Source organism: Zalophus californianus, chromosome X (assembly GCF_009762305.2).
Source record: "Zalophus californianus isolate mZalCal1 chromosome X, mZalCal1.pri.v2, whole genome shotgun sequence".
NCBI classification, from domain to species: domain Eukaryota; kingdom Metazoa; phylum Chordata; class Mammalia; order Carnivora; family Otariidae; genus Zalophus; species Zalophus californianus.
Genome location: NC_045612.1, coordinates 14,002,720 through 14,023,088, shown reverse-complemented (window position 1 = coordinate 14,023,088; position 20,369 = coordinate 14,002,720). Strand labels below are relative to the sequence as shown.

At 44.5% G+C, this 20,369-nt stretch overlaps 1 protein-coding gene across 6 annotated transcripts in view; it reads right to left on the bottom strand.

The window, feature by feature from the left end:
• The window catches only part of FGF13 (fibroblast growth factor 13), a 465,461-nt gene that overhangs the window by 56,709 nt on the left and 388,383 nt on the right, over positions 1-20,369 (bottom strand). For 5 of the 6 annotated variants that reach the window (XM_027609278.2, XM_027609279.2, XM_027609275.2 and 2 more), the window contains 2 exons: positions 6,824-6,934; positions 1,082-1,185 (listed from right to left, as the gene is read on the bottom strand). In XM_027609278.2, coding sequence (XP_027465079.1) covers positions 1,082-1,185; positions 6,824-6,934 — 215 coding nt within the window. Of the gene's footprint in view, positions 1-1,081; positions 1,186-6,823; positions 6,935-8,885; positions 9,739-20,369 lie in introns of those variants that run through there. The other variant, XM_027609280.2, reaches the window with a different exon arrangement.

The window sequence follows — 20,369 nt, the reverse complement described above, 5'->3', positions numbered from 1 at the left end:
GACCAAGGTTGGAGGATTATGCTGGTGATCAATCTTCTATGGTAACATGAAATAGGCTACGCGGTTTGCCAAATGAACGGGCCCTTTGTGGTCCTAGTCTTCTCTCACCTCTTTCCCAGCCTGGCCTCCGAAAACCGGGGCTATGACACGGTTTCCACCACATCTGCCAACAGTCTTTCTACACTCCTGGCTTTGCAATAAATTCAGGGAACAGGCGAGAGCACAAGTATTTACAGGTTCACCACTCTGGTAGTTTGAGGAATAGATTTCTCCAGCCATGGTAACAGCCTCCTTGAAGGCTGTCTGGTGGGAAGTTTGACAAGCAGTTCTCTCCACTTTAAACATCCTAGCCTCTTCTGAAAATATGTGAAATTCGAAATGAAGATTACGGAGTATTTATAGATTAAGTGGTCTCCTGTAAGAATGAAATCCTCACCCTGATAACTGTACCGCTTCTGCCTGTATTTAAATGTTAAACATTTTTCAAAAGCTTAATTTGGCTTCATGTTCCTAACTGAATTGTTGTCTACACTGTTTACATATTTCTTGGGAAAAGCAGGAATTTGCACATATGGAGAGGTTGAAATATGCCTGATGGAAAAAGGGTAGAGGCAGCAAATGTGACCTAACTAAACTGAAGATAACAAATAGAGACACTTCCAGAACTGTCTTTCATGCCCTAGAGTTAATTTGAGGAAGAGGTCTCCTTAATTTCTTTAGGAGGAAACACGGATGAATGTATGCTGAGCTGAGTTATAGAAATGGCTTCGCTTCCCACAGCTGCCAAGCAAGACAGAGCATTATATGATATGCTACATAAAATAATAACCCAAGCGTCATCATATGCAAAAAAGTTTAGTGGATCTTTGATTTTATACCAAAAATGCTAGCTTCAAATGATTAACTAGCAATAGATATAACTTTCCCTGGAAGTTAATTTGTCCTTTCGAATGAGATATTTCCATCAAGAACATTCTTCCTCATCACAGAAATCTACAATGATAACACATATGCAACATATTTTATTTCACATCAGATGAAACGTAGAGTAGTCAAAGCATGAACACCACGAAAGGCTTACCGAGGTGTACAGGTATCCCTCGCTGTTCATTGCCAAATACAGCTTGGTCTGAACTCCTTGGATAGCTACCACTCGAAGACCCACAGGGATGAGGTTAAACAGAGCTGAAATCAAAAAGAATGTGAAAGCAATGTTATCATTCTGAATTCCATAGCTTTTTAATGTTCCCAGCAGGTGTGGCCCTCCAAAAGTAATGTGTGCTTGGTAAAACGATGTCTATATATTTACACATAGACAGACAGGGCCTCGTCTACCTTTTAGTGTACTTGGTGTCTGGCTGCAGTTACGTAAGTGGGGCTATGCCATGGTCACATATTGTCAGACACCCTGGGGAAATGGAAGACAAGCCCATGGTTTGTATACCGTCAGAAGTAGGGAATCCTGATGCTTTTGGAGAGCTAGTTTCAGGAATTGGTCTATATATTAAATAGCTTTATCCTCCACGAACTATTTTAAACTGCTCCCCTAGATGACTGCTAAAATTCACAGACATGGTTATGATCTACCAGTTGGGGAGAGATTCCTAGAATCTTAGAAAAGATACTAGTCTAACTCCCTCATCTAAATTATCTGTATTATTTCCAATGCAACAACCCAAAAATAAATCCAGGCCTTGGGGAAAAAAAAAAAGTCATTTTGTAGTCTTATGTTCCCAGAGTAGTATTTCAGTATTTCTTAAAGAACCAACATTTTCCAAGATAGTGATGGGAGTGGGGGCAGTGCCTAGCTTTTAGTGTCTAGTAGCAAAGGTGATAGGAATACAAATGAAGAACTTAAGAGGTTTGTTTGTTTATTTAGCAAAATAGTTGTAAGTAGGCAGCCAGCTGGTACCAAAGAGGCCTTCATTTCTCCATTTGAAGGTTTGATTGCGTGAAACTTACACCCAGCCTCTCCTCACAATCACACACCACTCACTGGAGAAAACCAGTGGGCGTCCTCCCCCTACCAGCTGTCTACTCCCTCCTACACTGTGAATAAAAATAAAACAGTACATTTTTAAAACGTAGTGCTTGCCACACACATCTTTTGAAGCTAGCCTGTGCACCTTTCAAGAGCCATAGACCAATGTTGATGATTTTTGCCTTGGTGTGTAAGTTTACTGACGATGATATATCGGTCTGCTATCATTTCTGTGAACAAGAATATGAAAAGAGTCACCATATGGTTAAGAATAGCTTTTCTGAGATCTCTTACCTTGATGCATATATATACTGCTGCAGTAGGTGGGGTAATATGGATGAGAAATATTAATGAAGAGCTAAATATTCCTTGGGGAGCCTACAGTGTATATTTCCCTTATAATCAGGGTGTTACCAGAGAGGAGCTAGGACATATTGTACAGTTCAAAATACAAGTGTTCCTACCACATGCCACTGATGGCAACCTCATTCAATGCTCATCATATTAAAAGCTGTGCCCTTCTGTTATGTGAGGTAAAGGAAAGTAATTGCACATATTGCAAGCCAGGATCTCATGCTATATTTGACAATGCAATGCATAGGAAAGGAGTCTCTTCGCTTGTGTCATGTATATATCTCTTTCTGTTGATGATGCCTTGCTCACAGAGGTGCTCAACACACATTTGTGGATTGACAGAAATCTGTATGGTGAAAACATGATACTATCATATTTTTGGAATGCGATAGATCACAATCCCGTTATATAAAAGTTCTTGTTTAAAAAAATCTGAGATCTAGAAAATCAAACAAAAACTTCCATATGGGTTTGGCATAAAAGCCATACCACTGTGTACCACCAGACAACTAGAATACCAGCTTGTGTCTGAATCCTAGTTCGGTCATAGTCATAGAGGACAGGGAGTGATATATGAAATTCAGAACTGTTTCTAGAACCTCGTTTTTCACAACATTCAGAACCTCCTTAGTTCTCTTAATGCAGCTGGTAACAAGCAAAAGGAAAAAAAAAGAGAGAAAAAAAAGATTTGCTTTTCACCACGTGCCTCAACCACCCTGGAGTGGGTTTTAATGAGCAATAAAATGCTTGAATTCCAAACATCAGATAGCAGGAGGGGGAAGAGAAGCAAAATCCATCAGCAATCCATGCCCGGGATTATCTATTCCTGATTAATGGTATCAACTATACAGGAGAACGTGAATTTTTCACTATGTACCATAAATTTCTGTGACACCCCATTCAAAAACAAAAATCAGCACTCTAAAAAACAAAACAAAAAACTGAAGAAAGCAGCAAAAATAGCGGCTGGTCATCCTAGTTCAGTCTTTTCTTTAGATATTCAAGATAGATCATAAACTGGGCTGGTTGAAAGTCTAAAGGGTCAGCCTTTCCAGCTAAAAACGCAAAGAAATTCTATCGGGGTAAGCTTGGGCAGAATCAATATTTTCCTATGTGCTTGTGTTTCTCTAAATCTGGAGGACTTCCTCCTGGACGTATTTCAATTAGGATGAAAATATTCTAAATATGAGAAGAAAACAATTGATTTCACTTGTGTATCTAAAACACATTCATTAAATACCAAAAATCTCTTCTTTCATTTCCGTCAAAGTTTCAAATAAGCTTTTAATAAATAAAAGGGCTTTTGTTTCTTGTTCTGCTGTGTCTATATAAAACCAATTAAACTCCTTCTACCTTGAAGGGACCATTTTCTCAGAGACATGCACAAGCTGGCACTCAATGTTTACTGGATATGACACTGAAGTCATCCTTCTTCATTAGTTGGGCTAAGGCCAATTTCTCAAAGGGAGCAATTAATAGAAGTATATCTTACTGCAGACTGGGGAGACCTGACACACGCAACCAGTAACACTGCTGGAGATTTGAAGGGAAAGTTGCCTATTCTTTTAACGTAGCCCTCATTGCACCCAAGGCAGATGATAATAAGACTGCTGCCACGAAATGTCTATCATCTTTTCCTTTTCAGGGGGAAATATATAATTTACAATGGCTGATTTGCTCATGATGAAATTTTATTGAACTGACATCTACCATTATAACAAATCTATCAAAGGTCAGCTTAAATGCGTAATATCAAATGTATGTTTTTAGGAACAGATCTACCCGGGTAAATGTGAACGAATTTGTTCTATCATGATTGCGCTTACCACATCAGAATTAAAATACTGTCAAATCAATATGAACTAAATGAAAAAAAAATGATGAGGTACTAAGAATTAATAAAAACAAGAAAAATACAAACAGTATCAGGAATACGTGTTAAGGAAATACTATATAAATGAAAGAGTTACAGTTGAAGGAAAAACAACTTGTATTCTTGTTCTACTCATTTAAAATAACGAATGAATGCCAAGAAAACTGCTTGGCTTTAGAGGAAAAAAAAAAGAATAAATCTACATGGATAGACTTTCATTGTAATGATGATCATTTTATTTTTTTAAAGTATTTTAATTTTTTTAAGATTTTATTTATTTATTTGACAGAGAGAGACAGCGAGAGAGGGAACACAAGCAGGGGGAGTGGGAGAGGGAGAAACAGGCTTCCCGCGGAGCAGGGAGCCCGACGCGGGACTCGATCCCAGGACCCTGGGATCATGACCTGAGCCGAAGGCAGACGCTTAACAACTGAGCCACCCAGGTGCCCCGAAGATCGTGTTAATAATCATTTTAGTCATGAAACATTGTTTCATGCTGACTTATGCCCTACAATACCCTCAGTTGGGAAGATAAGCTAGTCCCCCCGCGTCTGGTCACATTTGGCATCTGGGGTAAGGTCAAGCCCCACAGACTTGCTATTTCTTTTGAGGTACTTTTCATTCAAATGCTTCATTTTGTGGTAATACTTACCACCGCTGACTTACCTCTTATTATTTCATTCTGCCTAAACACAGATTAGATTCTGGTTATCAGGCTGCGCTCTTTCAAGGTCTTACAATATCATTCGTACACAGAAATGCCATTCATATCAGTCAGAGGTATAAGACAACCAAAGGCAGAAACTTTGACTATGTAGGAACTGAAGAGTAAAACCTACTACATGATTTAAAGCCCCCTGTAGGAAACAAGAGTCTTGATTTACACACGTATATTTGTGTGCCTGTGTGTGTGTGTGTGTGTGTGTGTGTGTGTACCTTAAAATGACTGCATACCCTGTGATCTTGATCCATTTGGCATATTGCTGTTTACGAAACAGAACCAATGCACTAACTTTAAAAAGTTTTTCCTTTTCAAGAAACACATGTGGACACTAGACCCCAAATAATTTTTTCTCTGATTTTAATGTAGAGAAGATGTTAAAAATAGACAGGGGAAACTTGACTGGGTGGGGCTCATGAGCAGCTAATCATAAACTTCCTTTCAATAATACCCAATGGATCCATTTTGCTGAGGCACTTCGAAAAACAGACCAGCTCACAACCTCCCCAATTGCTTCCCTAGACACTGATTTGTACATATAATTTATCGTAATGTTTTATTGCTGATCATTATGTACTAATGTCCGTTATACGATTACAGCAAAACCCTCTAGTTACACTTGACTAATTTTTTTCAAATAGAAGAGTATGCACAAAACAACACCTAGGGTATTCACTGTAGAACTTTAATATCACAACAGTAACACAGCATTTTGCAAAACAGCGAAGAATCATTCAGTATGGATGTTTTTCATCCTAGGTACCACCAGGGCTTTCTTCAAGGGTAATTAAAGGTGACTCCCTCTTGAAGTCATAGCTTGGCCATCAGCCCAGGAAGCATTATTAAAAGGTGAGAAACTCTTTTGACACTTAACACTGGGACCCCTGGCTACGGCTTTGCTGTCTATAGCTGACCATCTCTAAAAAGGCTGCTGAGGACTTGCTAGCCTTCTAATCGGCTTTCCTTGGCTGTTTTCTTAGCGGACGAAGGGGATGTTTCTGGGAAATTATCGAAGTCTGAGGAAAATGCAATATAAATTACGGAAAAGAGAGAATGAATTGTGAGAACTAGGTGTTTCAGCCTCATGGAACAGTGAATGGGTCTGCAGAAACCTGCCAATGGCAAGAAAACAGCAATTATTAGGGAAGAGAGGGCTTCACTATTTGTGAGTTTGTTTCTATGACTTCAGATAAATAAAAGCATACGTGATAAAAAGGTTATGTAACATCTTATAATCACATTACTTCAATAATTAGACATAAAACTGACTTTATTTTTGATGTGTTTCCTTTTTTAGGTTCACCGTTATGGTCCCAACTTGGTCTCTACTTAAACCATGGTTTAAAAAAAAAAAAAAAATTAAAGCACTAAAAAAAAATCCCTTCACCCACCTGTGGAGGTATCTCAATTGTTAAAATCTCAATTAGTCTCAGAGTTATCAGTGTGTGTGGAGCGGGGGGAACAGAAGTGAAAGCTTGTAATGATGAATTCTCATGACACGAAACCACTCCTCTCTCTTGGGATGAGACCGGTTCTTAAGAGTAGAGATAACGTGCTATTTCAGGATCAGTGTGTGGGTGAGTAAATTTTCTGCGGGAAAAAAGTAATAAAATCCAAAGGACAGCCATAAGTCTATCCAGATTACCATGGAGATGACATTTGGGTGGTTCTTCAGATGGTGTCAACATTATTTGCTATAGTTCACTATTTTACATATTTTCACTTTCAACTTCCTTGAGGTTAACCTGCATCAACAGGATGGAAGTGTTGACTGTATTTTCTGCGTTCAGGTCAGAATTTCGCAAGGGTTGTTAATTGAAAAAAAAAATAATAATAAAGAAAACACAATGTCAACAACATGCTGGGAGATACTATTTATTTTGCAGTCACTTACTGTAAGTGCTGTCTTCGTCTTTTGTGCCATCAATGGTTCCATCTGCCTGTAGCTGCAAGTGGTAACCTTGTCGGCTGTACAGTTTGGTAACTATGCCCTTAAGCTGAGGCTCTGCAAAGAGAATGAGGACTTGGATCAGTTGGTAAGTTGTGCGTACGTAGTTGAAAAGACTCGGAATTCAAAATTCTAATTTCATTTACAAACTTTAGTGTAAAAGGTCACACTACAACTTTAAAGAGTCCTCGGAAAGGAAACAGGCAAACCACCTCCAAGTTTCAGAGGAAATCTCCAAACTGAAGAAACCTTTGATTTCTACCTCGTAACACTGGGAAAGCCCTAAAGCTTCTGACGGCAGCCAGTTTCTGATAGCGGGTCCCCTGGCTTACAGAGTGGTACTCTATTTCATTGAGCGTTCGGAACAGGTTGGCAAATGGCATATTCTGCCTTTTAACGATGTGCCACTTCTCATGTGGAAGGAGAAGGAGAAATACAAAGATAATTTAGAGTGGTTTGCCAACCAGGGACCAAAAACACACTAACAAAGACTTCTCTCAGAATTATTGCTCTTTGAATAAATAGTCCCCTCTACTCTGAGAGTGTTGAAAATGCATAAATAGTCTGGAACCCCATCAAAGGACTTGCATTTGGAAAACTGAGCTGTGATACAAAAAAAAAGGGGGGGGGAGAGGAGAAAAAAAAAAACCCAACCATTACCATACCCTATCGTGTTAATGATCCTCAGGGAAAAAGGGATGCAAAAAGAGCAGGGTTTTTGTTGGTGGGGAGGAAAAGAAAATTCGTTTATACTTATTTTCAAATTTAATATCAGAAATATGATTATCTAAAATATGGGTTCTCAATTACAATGATTTTCAATTGTGAATCACCACAGATTTAATAAAGTACCTAATTTACCAATAACAGCCATGTTATCCAAAATTTGCTTTTACTGAATACAGACCCCTGCACCGAAATCATATGTATGTGATTATTCAGGCCACATAATCATGCTTTGCAACCGCTTCAGCCTTTTTAAAAGAAGCCCAATGCACAGCGAATGCCTTGAAAACTTCGAGCAAGCAGGAAATGGATGTCTGCGTTTCCATTCCATAGTGTGTGGAACACATACACAGAGAAAGAACAAATTGATGAATAAGTCTGAAATTCTGTACCATTTATCTAGTTAAAAGTAAGAAAAGAGCGTAAAGGATTCATCTGGTGAAAAACGCCCAAATAAACTGCATGTTCGCCTGAAGCTCTACCTTGACGCAACCTGACACCTAGAGCTGTGTGAAATTTCCCCTGGCACCGGAATATCGCGCTACTCTTCTCACGGAATAGGTTCCAAAGGACCTACAATCTGGCCATGAGTTTAAATTCTCTCTTCAATCCAGCATTTTAGTAGCAAGTAACCAGTTTCACCAGTCTAACCAGATCTCTAGGTTCTTGGCCACAAGGTTCTAGGAATCCACTCCCCCCCCCCAACCAGCAAATATTTCAAGGGTGCACCACAAGTCAAGTCTGTCCCGATAAGCTTAAAAGTGATCAAAGAAACAGAATGCCTAGAGAGCCGAAGCCCACGGCCCTTGGGGTTGGAAACTGGATCAGGGGAAGGGTCAGAGCTGCAGGGGTAAAGGCAAAGGAGGGTTTCCCGGGTTCGTTAGGGCGGGCAGCGGTGTCTGCCCAGCTCGGCGCCTGCAATTTCCACGCCACACACACAGACACACACGGCGGCCACGTCTGGGTCACGCGTGCCAGAGCCCCCGGGGCGTGCACACATGTGGCACGTCTGAAGCTGAGGGCGCCCCCCCTCCCGGGCCGGGTCTGGCCCCCCGGCTCTGCGCCTGTCCCACGGCAGTTGCAATGCAGCAAGCCAGTTACCGTTACGAACGCGGCGAGAAAGCAATCGCTTCCCACGCACGCACCCCGGCTAGGTGGCCACATCCGCACCAGATGGGCCCCCGACAAACTCACCTACGCTTACACACACGCCCTCCAGCCCCCTCCACACTCGTAAAGTATGCGGGGGGGGACCCAAAGCCGGCCAAGCGCCCCTTCCAACCTGGTCTCCTTCTGCGCCTCTTCTTGGAGCCGAAGAGTTTGACCCGGGAAAAGACGTTTAACTTGTTTTTGTCGCAGCTGGTCTTGCCTTTGCTGGGGCTGCTGACACACTTGCAGGCGTTGGATTTCTCGCGCTCGCGGGCTTGTCTCTTCTGACGGATCAGCGAGCTGGCGATAGCCGCCGCCATGGCCACGACGCCCACCACCACCACTTCTTTGGCCGCCCCTCTCCGGCTTCGCCTTCGCCTCCGCCTCCGCCTCCCGCTCCTCCGCGGCGCGTTCGCTCGGTCTCGCGCCGCGGCCGCCCTCGTCTCCCTAGCCGGCGCTCGCCCGGGCTTCTCCGCGCTCGGCCGTCAGCCGAGGAGGGGGCTCAGCATGCCGTCCGGGCTCCTCGGGCGGTGGTCCAGCTCCCGCGCGGGCTGCGGGCTGCCTGGGTCCGAGCCGACGCCACAGCCCCGGGCCGGGATCGCGGCGAGACTGGCGGCGGAGGCAGCGCGGCGCGGCTGCGTGCGCTCGGCCCCTGCGCCCCGAGGACACTGTGCGAGTCCAAGTGGCTCGGGTCGGAGTTTCGCTACACCCCCCGCCCTGTGCCGCGCGGAGGGGGCCGGAGCGGGGAGGCGGGAGGAGGGAGCGGCGCGGGCGGGAGAGAGGCCGCGAGCGCGGGCGGCTGGAGGGGAGGGGGGGGAAGGAGGAAGAGCGCGGGGGGGGGGGGAGCGCGCCCTCGCCCTGGCCCCTCCGAGCCTCCGACTAGTCCTTGCAACTTCGGGGCCTGAGGATCAGGAAAAGTTGGCCCGTGCCAGCTGGCCGACGGGGATCAAACAGGTAACGGCCTCGCATCTTGGCGGTGGCGGTGGCGGTGGCGGCGGCGGCGGCGGCGGCGGCAGCGGCGGCGGTGGCGGCGGCTGCTCTGGGCGCGGCACAGTCTCTGCATAGGAATCCAGTCGCCGCAGGCACCCTCCGGAAGAGCGCCGCGGCCTCCCCGAGGCCCCCCTCCCCCGACGGCCCCTCCCTCCCGGAGCCCAGCCCGCTGGCTCCCGGCCGCCCCGCCCCCCGGAGGCCCCGGCGGGCCGCGCCGGCTCACACCTGTAGGGGCTCCGGCGCTGCCCCACCGCCCGAAGCTTCCTGCCCTCCTCTTCCAGAACCGAGCTTCGGGAGGAGGCAGGGATGGAGGGGCCCCGGGAGGAGGTAGTTGGGCCGGAGGAGCCGGGGGTTGCCTGGAGGTGGGGGGTGGGGTGGGGGGTGGGGTGGGGGTGGCGGGGTGGGCTGTGTCGTTAGTGTTGGACTCTTAGCGGGCCGCACTGCCCGGGGCTGGCGCCCCTGGGAAGTTCGCCAGGCCCCTGCCCCAGTTGGCGACTCACACCAGCCCCCTCCCCCAAACACACACCCCCTGCCGAGGCATTTCGCATGGCGACACTTGTAGCCCTTCGGGAGAGAGGCCACGGCTCGCAGACGGGTTCAGCCCTCGCGGCGGCGGCGGCGGCGGCGGCGGCGGCACTGCAGAGCTGCGCCCGCACACCACGCTGCCCCCCAGTGGTTTTTGCTGACTTTTCATTACAGGCCAATATGTGCGGTCCGAACCCCGCTTTTCCTCTTGCCCCAAATAATTGGTTTGGGTTTGGGATCCAAGCGGAGAGCTTGGGTGGTGTACAGAAAGCAGTATTTGGGAAATGCAGCGCCGAGCCGCGTTACTGAAGCCCTGGCCCATCTCCAATCTCCTAACTTCTTTCTTTCTTTTTTTTTTTTTTCTTTTTCCTGCTCCTCCAGATCTAGCAGCCTCTCTCCCTCCAATTCAGGAATCAAGTCTGGCTTTTTGCTCGACTCTCTCTATTCACAGGTTCTGTCCTTTCCCTGTTCTATATTTTAACCTGGAGAAGAAAGAGGAGTTTCGAGGTCAAGAATGCAACAAAGAGAATGATCCATCCACATCCCCATCTTCAAACGGACACTACTCTTTTACAATTTTACATGATTTCTAACGCCAGAAAGGAAGCTGCCAAGAGTAGGGCTGCTGCTCTGTCTCGGAGCTGCCACTACACCCCTTACTGGACCTCTCCCTACCCGCTTTCCAGATCCTTTCCGAATTGCTGTAGATGCAAACAAAACCAAATGCCGAGACCCCAGTCCTTCTTTTCTTGCCTGAGCTCCCAACTAGGAAACTCTGTCAGGCTTCTTGGCCCATCAGAGCTGTATCACCTGACCCTGCTGTAGATTTCCCTGCTCCACAGGGGAATTTACTGCCACCTGCCTTCCACTTGTCCCCAGTCTCGAAATGTCTGTGGCCCTAGGAGAAGCGCTGATAGGGGCCTTGCAAAGACAGGCTGGGGTGAAGGTTACAGGGACCAAGGTGGAGGGTTACAGGAGAGTGGTGCCTAGTGGTCTGAAATTCCCTGCAGGTTAGTCGACTCCTCTGTGTTTTGGGCTTTCCCAAAAGCTCACGGAGGCCCCGGGTGGAAGAGAGTTTCAGCACCTCAAAGTCAATTCAAGTAACCACTTCTTTGGACGTTAGTTCATGAGGGAAAAACCCTGGTTGGCTCCCCCAGGACCTCGAACACCTTGAAAATCAGGACTGGGTCTTGGTCACCACTCTATTCCCATCTCCTGGCACAGTTCCTGTTACATAGTTTGTGCTCAATCAACAGTTTGTTGAAAATAATTGACGAGCCACTGGTTTACATTGCTTCTTAAGGGGAGGAGGATGTTTCCTGGCTCAGAATGTATGGGGTTCAAATTCTAGTTACCATGAAGGGAAATAATCTCACCAAAAGGGGCCTCAGAAGAAGATCTGAGCAGGGCCAAATATTTGGGGTGTGGAATGGACCTTAAGAGGTTCCTACTCCCTCTCAGTGTGCTTTTACCTTCCACTGAGCACGTGGGCCTCTAACTCTCTGTGACCTGTCTGCCTATAGATCACAAGAATTCTCCTGTCTCCTCCCTTAATAGAACCCACAGAAGCCTGTGACTAGAGGGGGAATCATTCAGGGGAAAGGGGAAGGAAAGCCATTTTGACTTTGGGTCCAAAACATAACTATGCAATTGGCTTAACCATTAATTATGCGGATATTTCTCCTCCTTTCCTGATTCCCATATGTATTTCACAGGTGCTTCTCAACTCAGAGAAAAGTGAATTTAAGTCTCAAATTCTCAAAGGAGAACTGGGCCCAAACCCCATTCCCCTTAGGAAGGCAGAAGGAAAGAAAGAACCACAGCCCACCCTAGAGAAGCATATTTTGCCTTTCCTTTCTGTCTTACTGCCACCCCACCAGTAGTATGGAATCTGAGTGGGAGAGTGAAGAACTTTCCTTTGACACTTATTTCTGCAGTGCCTTTTCCTCCGGTCTTGCTTTGTTCCTACCAGTTCACACTGTACCCTGCTTAATCCCAGGGCTCCCAATTGCTCTGTGCTGGGTGGGTCCGCTCACCTTTACTCCTCTTGGACCTTCCCTTCCCACTGCACTCTCCACCAAGCTCTCTCCTTGATCATGTTCAGGAGGAAAGCACCCTTAGCTCCTTTCTCGGGCTCCACTCACACAGAGTTCTAGCCTGGGTGGACAGGAGGCTCATGTTTTAATCCTGTCTCTGCCGCTAGTCAGCCGTGTGACCTTGGGTACGTCATTTCTCCTGTTGGGGCTACAGTTTTCCCATCCTTAAAGTCATCCTTTAGAGAATCTTAATGACTTTCAAATTGTATTCTGCAGAGCCCTAAGAGTAGATGGAGGGGATGTAAGTTCCTTCACCCATGTTTCAACAATAGCACCTCTGCATTCATCTATTTTATATACCGGGGCTCACTGTATGATTTCTTTTTTTTTTTTTTAAGTTATTCATTTATTTGAGAGAGAGAGAGCGCGCGCGCGCGTGCGCATGCAGGCTGGGGGAGGGGCAGAGGGAGAGGAAGAGGAAGAGAATCTCAAGCAGACTCCCAGCTAGTCGCGGAGCCCAAGGATTCAGGGCTCCATCTCAGGACCCTGAGATGGTGACCTGAGCTGAAATCAAGAGTCGGATGCCCAACCGGCTGAGCCACCCAGGCGCCCCTGTATGATTTCTTATGAAGAAAAATAACGAGAAAGATTCCACTGCTAAAACCAAAACGTTTGAGAATCTCTGGATGAGATGTTCCTTAAAGTCTTTCTGCCTCTGGAGCCTCTGATTTTTTGGTATATGCCCCTGTCCCTGCTACGTCTTATTGTTCCCCTCCTCATACTCCCCCCCCACCCCCCGCTTTCCCTTCTCACCCCACCAGAACATAAACTCTAAATTGGATTCCAAAGAAAAATACCACAAGTCTCTTTGGCTCCATTCCTCACGGGTTCACTTGAGAACCAGGTTTTAGCGTTCTTTTCAGGGAGAGTTATGTGAGTTATCAGAGCATAGAATGCTGATCGTTCTCTGCCAATCTCTTTTGGCAGGCCTCAGATGAGCTGTAAAGAAGCTGAGGGGATCTGCTCTCAAGAGGCATCTCCAGGAGAGAGACAGAAACCCAAACAGATGTGACTGTGATGAGTAAAAATGAGAGAATTCAGACAGCCTAATCAGGAGCAGTCTCAGTACCTTCTGAGCAGGAAGGAGTTGGCTGTCTTTCTGAAACTCTGAAAATGAGAGCTTTCAAACACCCATCCTTCGTGAAGATAAACATAATTGGAGCCACTTGCCAGTTCTCTCTCCATCTTCACTTCAGCAGTCCCTCAGAACCTCTCAGTGACCAGTTACCAGGTCAAGGACTGATGATGAGCTCCAAGGGAGGAAAGGGAGACAGGTTCAAGTGCACCAAGGTCAAGCAACACTGGGATCTCACCATTAGCCGAGTAGGGCAGCAGAGGAGGTATTTAAGAGACCGGGCAGCAAGTACCAACCCTTCGTGTCCATCTAATTATGTCCAAAAGCTCAGAGAAACGACGGGAGAGAAATACAAATGAGGAGATTAGCGAAAAGCCATTAGCAAAGGCTCTTGCCACTTAACTACAAGCAGGAAGAAAAATGCAATTTAAAGAAATCCTGTCAATGTCCCACTAGAACTCCAGGGACAGAAAGAGTGACTGCTGGACTTGACACATTTACTGGCTGGCAAAGAGTCTCTCCTAGTCAGATCACTTGGGGGAATTATGCTTCAGAAACAAAGGTCTCCAGAACCAATTTTCTAGAAACGGATTGGCTCTCCTGATTTGCATTGCACTAGGATGGTGGCTTGGTCTTCACTGTGCCCTCTCTCTGGGATCGTTCTCTCACTACTTCAGTTATAGAGTTTCCTGAAGCCACCTCTGGTTTCTCTTTGAAAGCAAATAAACAAACAAAGTCAATGGGGGAACACACTGATTAATTCTGATCTTTAAGAAAAATCCTATAACCCATATAAAAATTTTATTGTTCAGTCATAATTTATGAACATTAAAACCATAGAGCATCCTGATGGTATTAATCATATCTATGAATTCAGCTCTTTGCCATTTAATTAAGCCATAGCAGCTGCAACATCAAGAGTTCAAGGCCTCTGATTACCTGCTTGGTCATTTAATCAAGAAAACCTGGAGAGAAGTATTGGCTTGCTGGGGTGGAGGTTTCTCCCTTGATCATAAAAACAGAACACAAGGAAATGAGCTTAAGTTTCAGTATGTGGGGATTTAAGTTTTTGTACAAGGAAAACATTTTTTTTCAGTAAGGGCTGTTAAAAACCGTAATTGAGGGACGGCTGGGTGGCTAGGTGGTTTGAGTGTTTGGCTCTTGGTTTCCGCTCGGGTTGTGATCTCAGGGTCATGGGATTGAGCCCGGAATAGGGATCCATGCTCAGAGTGGAGTCTGCTTGTTCCTCTCCCCCGTTCTCTGCTTCCCCGCTCCAGCTCGAGTGTGCCTGCTCTCTCTCAAATAAATAAATAGATACAATCTTTGAAAAAACATAATCGAATGCTGATTCTCCTATGGGAGTTTTATGAATACAACAGAAACGTTCTCTATCTCCGGGGGTATGTGGGTTGATTCTTGTCAAGGGCTCTCATTCTGTCATTCAGACCACACTACAATTAATACACACGTGAACTGCAACCAAGAAGTGGTCACTGGCAAAGGGGCAGCAACACCATTATTGAGAAAGTTCAAGGTCCTCTCTGTTGGGGGCATGAGATAGTGCCTTTGTCTTTGGAAGATCATACTGGGTGAACTTGGATCGTGTGGGTCAAGGCAGTCACAATCATTTTGTAAAGTTTGTTGTCCAAGGGGTAGGAAATACTTTGCAGATAATGGTAAATTTATTCTCAGCCAAATGAGTTGCCTCAGTGGTCACAGAGCATCCAGAATTAACAAAAGCCCCAGCTCCTCTGAATTCTATTCAGTTTTCTTCAATAATATTCAAAGATTTTGAAGGAACGGTTGCTATTTTACAAACTGACTGGTAGCTAACAAACATAAATGAAGTGTTTCTATATGAAACATTTATGGCAGACTAAAAATGTGCAAGACTCAGAGGCAAAATATCTGTAACACTGGGTTCATTTCTTGCCCAGTGAACTAAATAATCTAAATGAAAAGCTAGGGGAAAAAAATGGTATGAGGATCTGAGGCAAAAGCAGACAATCAGTAGTTTTTCTGGATCTAAGCTGTTTCAAGAAATAGGATTTCTGGAGGAAGGTGACCTAAACTCAAGTTCTGAAGAAGGGAATGCAGTGTTTGCAAATGATCTAATGTTCAGTATTACTTAGCATATGGGGGCGGGACTCGCAACCAGCATAAGGAACTCTGGATTGATTTCTTATTTGCCAATGGCGCTCTTTACACCAATTTCCTATCAAAATTTGCCATTTTTTAAAGGGGCAGAGAGATAATGGGAAACTACTTCAGTGCTCTTTCAGGATTAGCAGTCCTAACGTATTTCTTCTTTTCAGACGCCGACCGGGCTTTGGGCAGGGAACCCAGCTGAGCATGGAAGAAATGGTATCCTCTAGATTCGAAGGAGGGGACGAAGGGCAGGTCCGTGATTCATCTGAGAACTCTGCAGATGTCCTAGGCGGTCTCAAACTCCTCACTTCACTTTCATTTTCTTTTTTCTTCTTTTTTTTTTTTTTTGCCAAAACTGGGGTTTCGAGCCCTTTAACACCAGGACCCCGGTCCAAGTCAGGTAATCTGGGGTTTTTGGAGTGCGAGGAGGCCCAAAGGACACTTTGGACTTTATCTTCATCACTCCTTAGCAGAGGCAGGAAGTTAAGCACTCCAACTCTCTCGGTTCTTTTCATACCCGGAAAACTGGCTTTCCACACCATAAGCTTTTTCGTGCCATCTGCTTTCAGCTACGGGAAGCCTGAGTTCAGCCAAATGAGAGAAAAATATTGCACACAGTGTATTTGGTTGCATGGTCTGAAGCCCAGCACTATGCCTTTGAGCTCAAGGGTTTCTCCGGTATCCACTCGGACCGATTCGTTCTGGCTTGTCCCTTCTGACAAATAGCTATAAGTATAATCAACAGATTGAAATTGTTTGGTAACTTCTCCTGCCACCACTGAAGACCTCGAGCAATTTGAGAACCTGATTTCATAACAGGGACCTTGATGCTCAATTAACAATCTCATTTTAGCAAAGAGATGTGAGGCAAGAGAAGTAAATGAGTTTGTCCGAGGCTACACTGTTTGTTCATTCATTCAAAATTTACTGAGAACTCTTTGCCATGTGTTTACACCCTAAAGGATGCAAAGGTACTTAGGAGCTATACTTTCTTTATTGAGCACTACCTATATGCCCGGCACTAAGTACTTTATCCTGCTTTACTCACTTAATACAACAACCTTATGAACTTATTCCCATTCTACAGATGAAGAAGATGAAGCAAAGAGAGGTGAGTTCTTTCAGGTAGGAAGTCATAGAGCTAAGTGGACTCAAATCCATGCATTCTGACTTCATATCCCACGTTCTTGAAACTGCTCTACTGCTCCCTCCTTGACTGCCCCTGGCTGCAAGTGGAGGAGAAAGAGAAGTAAGTAAAATAACTAAAACACAAATGTGATTATGGACTGTAAGAGTGGTGTACTCAAAAAAGAAAAAAAAAAAAAAGGCACAGCCAACTCTGTGGGTTGGGGGGCCTGGGATTGGGATCAGCTTCAGAAAGAACCACCACCACCACCAAATCATCTCACTGAAGATGAATTTTGGAGGACAAGGAAGAACTACAACGTTGGGGAATAAAATTGAGTAAAGCCAGACTTCAAACTTGGCTTAAACTGACTCTTGATGCTAAATTCTTAGCGGGCCATATGACTTCCCTTCAGCTGAGAACCTACAAAACCTTACATTTTTATGCCCCTCCACTTTAAATCATTCAGCAACAAGTGGATCTCCTACTGTAACCATTCCCCAGGAACCTACTTTTCTGGGAAATATTGATTACTGGTGTGGCCCTGAAGCATTTTGGGGATTGGGAGAGATAAGATGTGCTATGTGGATATTCCGATGGACATTCACGAGTTGTTTATTTCAGGCTTGTAAACCAATTGTCTTCCTTTTCCCACTGATTGTGCTCAGTGCTTATTGTCACTGGTGATGCTCAACTGTATCGATTAACAACTGCCATCGGCAGAGGGCTTAGGAGAAGTAATCCCTTTGGAAAGACGCCAATCAAAATGAAAATTCAACTGGCATGCACACCACAGTAGGCAGTCAGTCTCCTCCTGCAATGACTGGGGTGAGCTTGGAGACCAGAGATTTGCATGTGGGCAGTTATTAAATAATTTTATTATGGTGATAAAATTTGAAGCGAATAAATGAATGAAAGATGATAGGAAAATGACAGCTAGGATTTGGTTGGTATTTGAATATGTTGAAAACATATTTGAAAATCTTCCTACTTACTACATTCCTTTTCCTGCCGCTAAAATACCCACAGCTGCTTGCTCTGTCTGAATCTTCGTATCCTTTGGTCTGAAAAATATATACTTAACAGAATTGTTAAGGGAAATAACAGTGCTTTATTTCACTGTAAGAGGGACCAAACTAAAACAAAAAATCCAATTAAAAGATGGGCAGAGGACCTGAATAGACATTTTTCCAAAGAAGATGTACAGATGGCCACCAGACACATGAAAAGATGCTCAGCATCACTCGTCATCAGGGAAATGCAAATCCAAACCACAATGAGATATCATCACTTCACTCCTGTCACAATGGCTAGTCTCAAAAAGAGAAGAAATAACAAGTGCTGGCAAGGATGTGGAGAAAAGGGAACCCCCCCCCGTGCGCTATTGGTGGGAATGTAAGTTGGCGCAGCCACTAAAGAAAACAGTATGGATGTTCCTAAAAAAATTTAAAATAGAAATACCATATAATAAAGCAATTCCACTTCTGGATATTTACCAAAGAAAACAAAAACACTAACTAACTTGAAAAGATATATGTACCACCACGTTCATTGCAGCATCACATACAATAGCCAGATAAGGAAGCAACCCAAGTATCCATCAACAGATGAATGGGTAAAGAAGATACCCCCCCCCCACACACACACACACACACACACACACACACCCACACACACACACACTGGATTATTACTCAGCCATAAAAATGAATGAAATAGTGCCATTTGAGACAGCATGGATGGACCTAGAGGGTATTATGCTGAGTGAAATAAGTCAGAAGACAAATATCATATGATTTCGCTCATATGTGAAATCTAAAATACACAACAAACGAACCAACAGAAACAGACTCATAAATACGGAGAACAAACTGGTAGTTGCCAGAGGGGAGGGGCTTAGGGGGATGGGTGGATAGGTGAAGAGAATTAAGAGGTACAAACTTCCAGTTATAAAATAAATAGGTCACAGGGATGAAAAGTACAGCATAGGGAATATTAGTCAATAATATTGTAATAACTTTATGTGGTGACTGATGGTAATTACCCTTATCGCGGTAAGCATTTTATAATGTATATAATTGTTGAATCACTATGTCATATACCTGAAACTAATATAATATTTATGTCACCTACATTAAAAAAAAAAATAACCAAACCAACACAGTGTGTGTGTGTGTGTGTGTGTGTGTGTGTGTGTGTGTGTGCGCGCGCGCATATGTGTGTGTCTGTGTGTTTGTGTACGCACACTCCAGGCAGGCCTCTGAAAGCCAGCACCTCAGCCCAGATGCCCACCGTCCTTAGGAGGCCCCACAGGAACCTGCTCTTCCAGATAAGACTCTAGGATCCAGGCTGTCCTAATTCTTCATTAAAATTGTCCTTTCCTAAAACTGAGTGTTACTGGAGTGGTTGGGGGTGGGAGGGATGGGGTGGCTGGGTGATAGATATTGGGGAGGGTATGTGCTATGGTGAGCGCTGTGAATTGTGCAAGACTGTTGAATCACAGATCTGTACTTCTGAAACAAATAACGCAACATATTTTAAGAAAAAAGAAAAAGAAGAAGATAACAGGAGAGGAAGAAAAGGGGAGTATGTCAGAGGGGGAGACGAACCATGAGAGATGATGGACTCTGAAAAACAAACTGAGCATTCTAGAGGGGAGGGGGGTGGGGGGATGGGTTAGCCTGGTGATGGGTATTGAGGAGGGCACGTTCTGCATGGAGCACTGGGTGTTATGAACAAACAATGAATCATGGAACACTGCACCAAAAACTAATGATGTAATATATGGTGATTAACATAACAATAAAAAAAAAATAAAATTGTCCTTTCCTATATCTCATCCCCAGGTCACTGCTTTCCAAGACGACAGCTAGTTGATCAGACACTCTCATCAGAGCTGGGTTAAGTACGAATATCTCCTCATGACCCTACCTCCTTACCCCCAGTTGGCTCATTCTAATGGGGATTTTATGGGGGCACTATTATACTACAGAAGAGTGCCTCTAATGGTGACATTTTAAATGACAGAACAGGCTGCTGGGGTAGCTTCAAGGAGGGAAGAGCTTTGGAGAACACCTCAATTTAAAAGTTCCCTGCCATTTTATAGTACTGGTTCTGTGAATGTGTGTGCATGTGAGTGTCGTGCAGCATAAATTAATATGTCAGACACGCTCATTTAGCTCCTGTTCAATCTTTCCTTCTCTTCACAGCCAAGATTCTTGAAAGTCTTTACCAACAACCCCATTTCCTTATTTCCATTCACCATTCACTCTGATTTTATTATAAATTATATTATACATATGTGTGTATGTATATATATATTCCTAGTAATTCCTCTATATAGATTTCAATATCCCCTTTAGGGATGGACAATTCGTATTTGCTTGGTATTTAAATATACTTAAAACATTAAAAATATTCCTACTCAACTGTATTCCTCTTCAGTTGTGCTCCTTCTGTTGTTCATTTATTTTTTTCAGTTCTAGAAGTTTACCATCAACTCTTCATCCACTGCCTCTCCTTAAATCTCTCTCTATTCTTCTTCTGAAATTTCTGTTAGATACATGTGAGACCGCATTCTCTCCTCATGAGTCCTTACTTCTCTTCCCCAGTTCCTTCTCTTTATCTTTCTGTGTAGAATCTGGGTGCTTCACTGAT